At 41.7% G+C, this 10021-nt stretch overlaps 1 protein-coding gene across 7 annotated transcripts in view; it reads left to right on the top strand.

Moving 5' to 3' along the window:
- DNAJC6 (DnaJ heat shock protein family (Hsp40) member C6) overlaps nt 1-10021 on the top strand; it is a 166437-nt gene that overhangs the window by 60163 nt on the left and 96253 nt on the right. For 2 of the 7 annotated variants that reach the window (XM_063711977.1, XM_054533551.2), the window contains exon 2: nt 455-676. The exons of the other annotated variants lie outside the window; for them this stretch is intronic. In XM_063711977.1, coding sequence (XP_063568047.1) covers nt 455-676 — 222 coding nt within the window. The remainder of the gene's footprint in view (nt 1-454; nt 677-10021) is intronic. 7 annotated transcript variants of the gene reach the window in all.

Raw genomic sequence — 10021 nt, 5'->3', positions numbered from 1 at the left:
CCCGCCCCGTTTCCCGCCTTCAACCCCCCTCCTCACGAACCTCCCCTCCCCTCCTACCTCCCTTTCCTTCCCTCCCCGCGGGCCAGCGGCTTTGGCGCTGCCCTGCTGCGCGGCGGGGCGACGCGGCGACACCTATAGGATTGCTTCCGGGCACTCCTCAGCCAGGAGGTGCTGGCCTGGGGCCCGGAGCTCGGCAGGGCCGGGCGGCTCCGCGGCGTTGGCCCAGAGGACGCGCGCCCCCGCCCGCCCGCGTCTCCTTCCCTCCCTCCCTCCTCCCGGCGCCCCGAGCCGAGCTCAGCCCAGGGCGGCGGCTTCGCCTCGCCCGGCGAAGCTTCTCTCCGGTGGCCGCTCCTTCTTTTCCCTCCTCTTTGCGTCATGTCGGGCACTTAATTTTTTTTTTTTTTAATTCCTTCTTCAGCCCTTTCCACCTTCCATCTCCCCCTTCGCTTCCCAGGTTATTTTCTCTTTTCTCCGGGCTTGCCCATGAGCCTCCTCGGGAGCTACCGGAAAAAGACCAGCAACGATGGTTATGAATCTTTGCAGCTGGTGGACAGTAACGGGGACTTAAGTGCGGGAAGCGGCGTGGTTGGCGGCAAGCAGAGAGTGAACGCCGGGGCAGCGGCGCGGAGTCCCGCCCGACAGCCTCCGGACCGCGCCAGCACCATGGACAGCTCAGGTAGCGCTGCCCGCGCGGAGCGCAGCGCTGAGCCCCGCGCGGCCTCCGGAGCCTCCCAGTCGCCCGGCCCGAGGCCCCCCGTGGTCCCCCAGCCCCGGTTTGCGAGAGAGCCGGGCTGGAGGCGAAGGCTTCTAATACCACCTGGGTGTCGAGTCTCTGATTTCTCTCATCCAGGGAGCTACAAAACGTTAGATCAGTCCTGAGGCCCAGAGACTGTAGAGAGCTCCTCCTAATCTCTCTAGACTGCTGAATACGGCAGCTGGGGGCGGGGAGGGGGAGGGAAGGAGGAGGGGAGGGGTGGAGAAGAGAGGGGAGCGGGTGGGGCGAAGAACGGCTTGGGAGGAGGGCTGGGAGAGGCAGCTGCTTTCACTGCCCAGCTGGATGAGGGGGAGAGGTGAAGGAGCATGTGCTTTGATTGTTTTTGCAGCATGCAGACGGTATTTATTCCAATTGTTATTTTTGCAATGCTGATGCTATTTGCAATTCTGTAAAGCTCTGCCACATCTTAACTCAGCCGTCTGCTAGAGTTAATGTTACCTTTCTCCTGCAGTTTTTAACCTGGGATCTAGAGCTCTTTTACACAGCTTTTACTGTTTGCACAATGAAATTTATTTCATGTGTTGGCTTTGATCTTGTTTATCCTTTTGCATTGAGTGTACAGATTTCATAAACCTTTACATGTAGGGACAATGGAAATTCCTCTGAACTTTGTATCTGGGCTTGCAACTGTCTTTTATAAAACGTTTTGGCAAGTTAGAGTCCTCTCTTGGAACTGCTGTTGGCATTTGCGATTTCAGTAGCAAAACAGTCATTTAATATATCCATGTTGGACTAGGAGTATTATTATAGCTATTTGCTTACTTCTTCAGGGAACCAGGTTCGGAGAATTGTTTACAGAGATATCTATAATTGAAGTCCTCGGTGGTTGGTTCTACATTGGTTAACTTTAATACTGGACAACTGAGGATTCCAGAGGAAAGATTCATATGGGGTCGTTTGAACAGTAATGAAATCAAACTGAATTTAAATGCCCTGCTTTGCAAACAAATGCTTGTTTATTTTAATTGTGTAATAGCTCTCCTTGGGCTATTATTTTCTATTTTCCTTGTCCCAAAGTGGAATGAAATATTGTCCACAGATGCTCAAATGTCCTGGGCTGAAAGCAAATTCTACTCATTCGTGCTCTTATTGAAGTTAACCAAGATATTGATGGGACATTCTCTTAGACCATTTTAAATAAAACTAAAATGATCCCCAAGGGATTGATGGTTTCAGGACTTTTTTTTTTTTTGAGGCGGAGTCTCGCTCTGTTGCCCAGGCTGGAGTGCAGGGACGTGAACTCGGCAGACTGCAAACTCCGCTTCCCGGGTTCAAGCGATTCTCCTGCCTCAGCCTCCTGAGTAGCTGGGATTACAGGCGTCTGTCACCATGCCTGGCTAATTTTTGTACTTTTAGTAGAGACGGAGTTTCGCCATGTTGGCCAGGCTGGTCTTGAACCCCTGACCTCAGGTGATCCGCCCGGCTCGGCCTCCCAAAATGCTGGGATTACAGGCATGAGCCACCGCACCCAGGCAGGACTTTTTTATTGATGTTGTATGTGGTTATTCAATTTATGTTTTTTTCAAATCTGTGATATATCCAAGTGTAATCCATCTTTTGACTGGATGTAATCTCCTTTAAATCTTAAAAAGATTCATGTTCTCTGAATGATGCCACCATAATAATGTTTACATGTAGTGAGCATGTAAACAATTGAAATGAAAACAAACACATTCCAAATGAGTGTGAAGGAGCCTCACTTCAGGAAAATGAAAGAAATATGAAATACATATGTTTTCCTTTTTCATAGGGATTATTATTTTAAGAGTTGAAATTGGTTTTTGAAATACATTACATTGTAGAATAAGTTCAACATACAGTTTCTGAGACCAGCTATGTGCCAAGCACTGTGAGGGAACACAGTAGTGAATGAGATCCTTCTGGCCTCTGGGGGACTCTCAGTGGGGGCAGTAACTATAACACAGAGCAGCCTATGGTAAGTCCTGGATTTTTGAGGATTGTCTTTTTCACTAAATCAGACTTTTTTAATAGGTGGAGAGAAGAATAATGGATTGCTTTAATAACCTGTTGTGATGGGAAAGTGTTTCATTAAGAATATTGTTATCTCTAAAGTGCTATTGCCAGGAGTTGATTCTTAAACTTGATCAAAGTGGTGGTGTGCGAAGAGGCTGCAGGGATTCCTTTTCTCCTCCCCTTATCCACTATTCACTCCTATATTTTGTTAGGGGGATGTTGTGGCTTTGTAAGTACAGGGTATCTTACAATGATTTGGATGCATATTTTCAACTGAGAATGATTTGTTTGGCTTGAATGAAGGATTGGACTCTGAGAGTAGGATTCTTTTACTAGTACAACTATATCTGTCTTGCCTAATTATAGTTATTTCTTCTAAGATCCTCAAAGTGTGGCCTGTGCAATGTAAATGTATCCATTTGTTTAGTATATCTAATTAAGTTCATGGATCATTTCTAAAGTGGCAGTAATCTGCCCATTTATTCAACTGATTGTACTGTGACATGCTGGGTAGGATCAGTGGTTTATGGGACTTTTGCTCTGATAGAAATGTTAATGAGTAGAAAAAATATGTTGATATCTCGCTACATAATTTAAAGCTTAGTCTTAATAATACCTTAAACTTATAAGACTGTTTATAATAGGACACTTGGACAATTCTCTTATTTCATTTCCCCAGAATTTTATTAAATAGGTTGGGGAAGCAGCATGTGTCTGTGCTTGGAGACTTGGGATCAAACCTCTGCATTATTGTTACTTGCTGAAAAACCTAGTAAACTTTTTCTTTTCTTTTCTAGACAGATAGCTCTGTCACCCAGGCTGGAGTGCAGTGGTGTGATCTCAGCTCACTGCAACCTCCACCTCCCGGGTTCAGACAATTCTCGTGTTTCAGCCTCTCAAGTAGTTGGGATTACAGGCCTGCACCACCACACCCAGCTAATTTTTGTATTTTTAGTAGAGACGGGCTCTTGCCATGTTGGCCAGGCTGGTCTCGAACTCCTGGTCTCAAGTGATCTGCCCGCCTTGGCATCCCAAGTGCTGTAATTACAGGGTCTTGCTCCATTGCCCAGGCTGGAGTGCAGTGGTGCGATCATGGCTCACTGCAGTCTGGACCTCCTGGGCTCAAATGACCCTCCTGCCTCAGCCTCCTGAGTAGCTGGGACTACAGGTATGAACCACCATACCTGGCTAATTTTTTTTTTTTCTTTGTAGAGATGGGGTTTTTTGCCATGTTGCCTAGGCCGGTCTCAAACTCCTGGGCTCAAGCGATCTGCCCACCTTGGCCTCCCTCCCAAAGTGCTCGTATTACAGACATGAACCACCATGCTTGGCCTGTTCCCATTTATAAAAGTGGAATCATAAGAGCTGTTCTTACCACAGAGCTTTAGTTGAGGCTGAAAACAATATAAAAATACATTTGCAGTTTTTCTTTACTTTGTGTCTTGCCCTTTCAATTTATCATATGAAGAAACTTATTCTCAGAGGTGGTAGGAGACCTGTCAAAGGTAGAATAGATAATGACAGCCAGACTTAGGTCTTCTTCTGACTCAAAGGTTTGAGTTTTTCCCCATTGAACTAAACTTTTGGGTAGACAAAATATCAACTGATTGTTGAAATGGAAACAATTTTATCTACTTTGATTTCCCCCCTGTTTTTAGATAAAAGAGGGACACATGTTCAGAGGAATGCAATGGCTTTCTAAGTCAACAGCCTCTCAAGTGGTAGATACCAGAGCAGTCTCCTAGCCAGATGTGACTTCCAGAGCTCTCTGCCTTCCCTGACTCACTTTCTCTTCATTCAAATTATTCTCTAGAAAAGGTTGTCACTTAAAGGTCATCCTGTCATATCTCAAAGGCACTGCACTATCCCAATGCTGAAAACCCCCTATTTCTCTTGTGTGCACCCCACTTTTCAGGGAAAGTAGAATCACAAAAGTAGGACTTTCAATATTGAGCTGCTAAAGTGTTCCAATATTGGGCTTAATTTACCAAGTTCATAATGACAAACTGAAAAAGAGTAGTCCAATTAAAATCTGGAAACAGATATTAATACTTTTTAAAGAATAAGGATAATGATAGGTAAGGATTTCTCTTTTGATCCTCACTTTTTAGGCTTTGTTCTATATATCTAAATATATAGAAATTCACATATATAAATAAACAAAAATATTGTATATATTAAAAAAAAGAATAAGGTTAATGAACAATGCTAAAATACCATGTAGTGTGAATCTGGTTGGAAACAAAAATTACCTTTAACAAATTCTATTTTAGTTAGTGTTTAAACACAGCATCCACATTTTGAACCAGGTTTCAAGATTATGAGATATGTGTTTGGATAATTGTATACTTCATGGAAGTATAATAAACATATATGTACTAATAATCCTTTCTTAAGAATACCTGCCCATTGAAAGGTCTTGTCAGTTGGAGGCAAAGTTGATTTATATAACTTATTTTTTATTTTTTGAGACGGAGTCTCACTCTGTTGCCCAGGCTGGAGTGCAGTGGCGTGATCCCGGCTCACTGCAACCTCTGCCTCCTAGTTCAAGCAATTCCCCTGTCTCAGCCTCCTGAGTAACTGGGATTACAGGCACCCACCACCAGCCAGGCTAATTTTTGTATTTTTTGTAGAGACGGAGTTTTGCCATGTTGGCCAGGTTGGTCTTGGACTCCTGACCTCAGGTGATCCACCCGCCTCAGCCTCCCAAAGTGCTGGGATTACAGGCGTGAACCACTGTGCCCAGCCAATTTATATAACTTATTTAATGTGTGGTTATAGTTTGGATGTTTCTGGATAATCACTTAAAGATGCACCAGTTACTGGATTACAGAATAAGATACATCAATCTAAGTTTCAAATTTCAAATGCTTGGAGACTGCCAGATTTCATAGATTTGGAAGGGGAATCCCTGGAACCAAATCTCAGAAAGCTGGCCAGGTAGCCAATGGTGGACACTTTCTGTGATGGAGCTTTTGCTACTAGGGCGGTATCTTTGAACTGTTCTCATCAGTGCAGAGTTCTTTTTATTTGGGCAAAATCAGCCTTTCTGTTCTCTAGATACAAATTATATCTAATCCTTCTTTCACATGGTAGCCCTTAGACAACAGATTTTTGAGAACAGATACTAATTCTCTCTTAGTCTTAATTTTCCTCTTTTCTAGGCCAGTCAAGCCTAAGTTCCACACCCTTTTTTCTCTATATAAAATGATTTCCATATAATTATCTTAAGCTTTGAGAATAATGTTTTTTTTTTTATTTTGCACAACAGGAGTTTTCACCAATTTTTATTATAAAAGGTTAAAAAAGAATTAAAGATTACAGAAAGGAATAAAATGAGAAAAGTTAAGTATCCTCTTCCCTTCCTGATCATTTAGGTCCTTGCCTCAGAGAAATTCTACTAAAAGTTTCTGGAAAGACTTTCAACATACAACATAAGTGTATATAAATATATATGCTTTACACATATATGTATATGTATGTGTATACCATTAGAATTATAATAAAATACAAATTCAAAGTTTAACCATGTACATATATGTACATTGTTCAATAATACTTAATGACAAAAATAGCTAAAATTTAATTATTATAATTCAGGGATTATGCTAAACACTGTGCATATGGTGTCGTATTTAACCCTCATAAGAATCCTATAAGGTAAATGATAGTAACTGTCGTCTTATAGTTGAATAAACTAAGGCACAGAGAGGTTAAGCAAGTTGCGTGAGGTTACACAGGCTCTACTTATTCTATATTGAGTAAAATGCCCATACGATTGCAAATGAAGAATTTAGTGGTGAATTTTTTTATTTGCTTCTTTCTCTGAGGCAAGGAAAAATAGGAGTGATTGAGAGAACCAAAATGAGTTAGTTGTTTTTTAATCCCATGAAAGTACAAATATGTTTTCTTTACTTAAATATAAAGAATTTAAAAACACTGGAAATGAAGACAGAGCAAAAACAGCATTGAATAAAGCTGATTAAGACTTGATACGGCATGGAGAGAACAATATAATTGATGAAGCATTATACATTTTTGGAAAAATATCTTGCAAATGAAAATGGATCCCCACTGCTCTTAGGATAAAATCCAAGGTATTCTTAACAGGACATCAGAAGCCCTTTGTGGCACCTCTGAAAGCTGGCCCAACAAAACTTGTTGTCTCTCCACTGGTAGATCCCCTCCCCAGCCTGCACCTCCATCTTTACGTTTTTGCATACACTGTTCTCTCAACTCAGGCCAACTTATCCCATAGACCCCTGGACACCCACTTTTCCAGGTTATCTCCTATTCATTCTTCAGGGTTTAGCTTAGATATTCCTTAATCCCAGGCTGCGTGCAATGGTCATTCTCCATGCTCCTCAGCAGCCTTTACTTCCGTATCACAGCTCTCATCACATTGAGTTGTAACATGCTGCCTGGCCTGTCTCTCCCTCTAGTCTGTAAGTAAAGTTCAGAGCAAGGCTGAGTCTTATTTGCCTTTGTAGTCTTGTCATTGCTTGGCATTTATTAGGAGCCTGATAAATACTTGTTGGATGCACAAAAGCATGAACGGATTTTGAATTTTTAAAAGGGCATTTATAATGAAATATGCCCATCCAAATCTAAAAATAAGCATACAGCTAGGTTTTAATAGAAATGAGGCCAGGTTTGAGAGAAATGTAACTGTTGGTCGAAAGCTAGACCAATTCAGTAATGAGCATTTTTTCATATGTAAAGACACTGGAAGTGAAAGAAAGATGGTTAATGTATAGCCTAGACCTTTAACAGTTTTCTAATATAGACATGTCAAGAAAGAATTAGCTTACCAAAAGATTGTGCTTTTTTGACCAACAAATACAATCTACTGTATGATTCATCATAAAGGTCACTTTTTTTTTTAGCCAAAAAAGGGAACTCAAAATGTATACAATTTTTTAAATGAACTGACAATAGATGACTTTTATCTATAGATCTGTGTATTTCTTAACCGGTGTCATTAAGTTTTAATCTTAGCCATTTTCAGGTTTAATATTAAAAGTTCTTTGTATCATCTTTGGCCACCTACAGTTGTATATAAGCTTTGTGCTAACTTACTGCTTTTTTAAATCTGTGCTCACCATCTTGAACTCCTTTTGGAAAAAAGCTATGTTTGAGATGGATGAAGAATCCTGGAGTTTAGATTGTGCATTTCCTTGTTGCGAAAGGTGTAACTCTGAAAAAACTAAATTACAGTTATTGTATATTAAACAGCTATTCCTGAAATTTACTTGGAAGCTTTTGACAGAGTAGCTCAGTATCTGAGGAGAAGTTCTTCATGGTCCAAGAAATTAGGAAGTTCCGTAACATGTGCCAAGGGATCTGGCAATTTCTACTACCTTTAGTTGTTTTATCCCACATGTCACAGGCCATAGTCTAGATGCAAAAAATATCTTTTTATTTCAATAATACATCAGAACATAGTTTTAAAAGTGCTAGAGATAGAAACTTTAAATTAAAATTGAAATGTGTGTGGTATTAACAGTGCAAATGTCACCACCAAGGAAGCAACCAGATGAGCCAATGCCTCCTGTGCAGTGTTGAGTTTGCATGTGCAGAAAATTACTGTTGTTGTATTGTGGTGTAGTACTCTACCTGGTAGCTGGCAAGTGTGTTTGGCATACATTGTAAGTCACTTCCTGATTTTAGAAGTGTTATGCTGTGAAAAAGTGCAATTAGAATTGGAGATATTTGACAAAAGGCAGGGTGAATAAATAGTATAATAATAGTTATATAAAGTGCAATAGGGATGCAGAAGAAGGAGCCATAATTTTAACCAGGAAGACTAAAGAAGGCCACAGTGGAAGTTGATATTTGAGGCAGAAATCTGTAGGGAAAGAAGGAAAGAAAACTTGTTTTGGGCTTTGGGCTAATGTACAGTGGCATCATAGTGCATGGTATGTTGAGAGAATTGCATTTAGGCTTGAAGCTGGAGCCCAGATGGGTGGGAGGTGCTATAGCAGATGGTGCTGGGAAGATAAGACCTAGGTCAGGGTGAGTCTGCTTGAGGAGGTTGGACTTTATTCTGCAGGCTGTGGGAGGCCACTGAAGATTTGGAGACAGGGGTGAGGTAGGGCTGACTTATCTAGTAGGCACAGTGTCTAGGAACCACAATAATTTTAGGGTCCACAAAAATGTTTACATTTTAATTGCCTTTAAAAATCAGAATAAAATAAATAAGTATAACAATAATGAATTCATCTTTATCAAATGCAGTCATTAAAATATGTGTTTTTTTTTCTGTTAATAGAGGAATAGGTCCATGAAGGTAAAAATGCCTATGGCTTACAAAAGTCATACTGCAGCCCCAGGGAAAAGAGGGCAAAATGTGAATCCTGGAGATAATTTACAGCTGTGTGAAGGATGAATCCCACCAGTGGTTCCTAACTGTGTTGTGGCTACATCAGATTTACCTGAGTAAACACAGATTCCCTACTATGCAGCCATAAAAAGGAATGAGATCATGTCCTTTGCAGGGACATGGATGGAGCTGGAAGCTGTTTTCCTCAGCAAACTAATGCAGGAACAGAAAACCAAACACTGCATGTTCTCACTTATAAGTGGGAGCTGAAGATGAGAACACATGGACACATGGCAGGGAACAACACACACTGGAGCTTGTCAAGGCATGGGTGGGGCAGGGGGAAGGAGAGCATCAGGAAGAATAGCTAATGGATGCTGGGCTGAATACCTAGGTGATGGGTTGATCTGTGCAGCAAACCATCACGGCACACGTTTATCTATGTAACAAACCTGCACATCCTGCACATGTACCCCAGAACTTAAAATAAAAGTTGAAGGAAAAAAAGGAAAAGAAAACACAGATTCCTGGGCCCCAAGCATGTTTGATTTAGGAGGAAGGAGAGGGGTGTGCTGGAAGACAGAGCATGCCAGTGGAGGACCAGGAGAACAATCAAATGGCAGTTTAGCTGATGACCTGAGAAACAACGAAGGCCCTAGCCAGGGCAGTGTCAGTGAGACTGGGAAAAAGGCAGCCTGGGGAAGCATTGCACAGGTGAATGACAGACTGACAACCAACCAGTGGTGGGGTCTGAGGTACAGGAGATGCCTGGATGGCAGCAGGAGAGAAGGTAGTATTTCTAGTCTCAGCCAGAAGTGGAAAATGTGATCAACTGTTTTTCTCTGCTGCAAGTTCACCATGAACATATTTGTGGAAGGGCTGAGAATACTGTTAGCTTGGCACAAGCTTTCACCAGGCTTTCAGCTTTTTGGTAGGCTGCCCATTAGGCT

Source organism: Pongo abelii, chromosome 1 (assembly GCF_028885655.2).
Source record: "Pongo abelii isolate AG06213 chromosome 1, NHGRI_mPonAbe1-v2.0_pri, whole genome shotgun sequence".
In the NCBI taxonomy this organism is placed as follows: domain Eukaryota; kingdom Metazoa; phylum Chordata; class Mammalia; order Primates; family Hominidae; genus Pongo; species Pongo abelii.
This window is presented reverse-complemented; position numbering and strand designations above follow the sequence as displayed.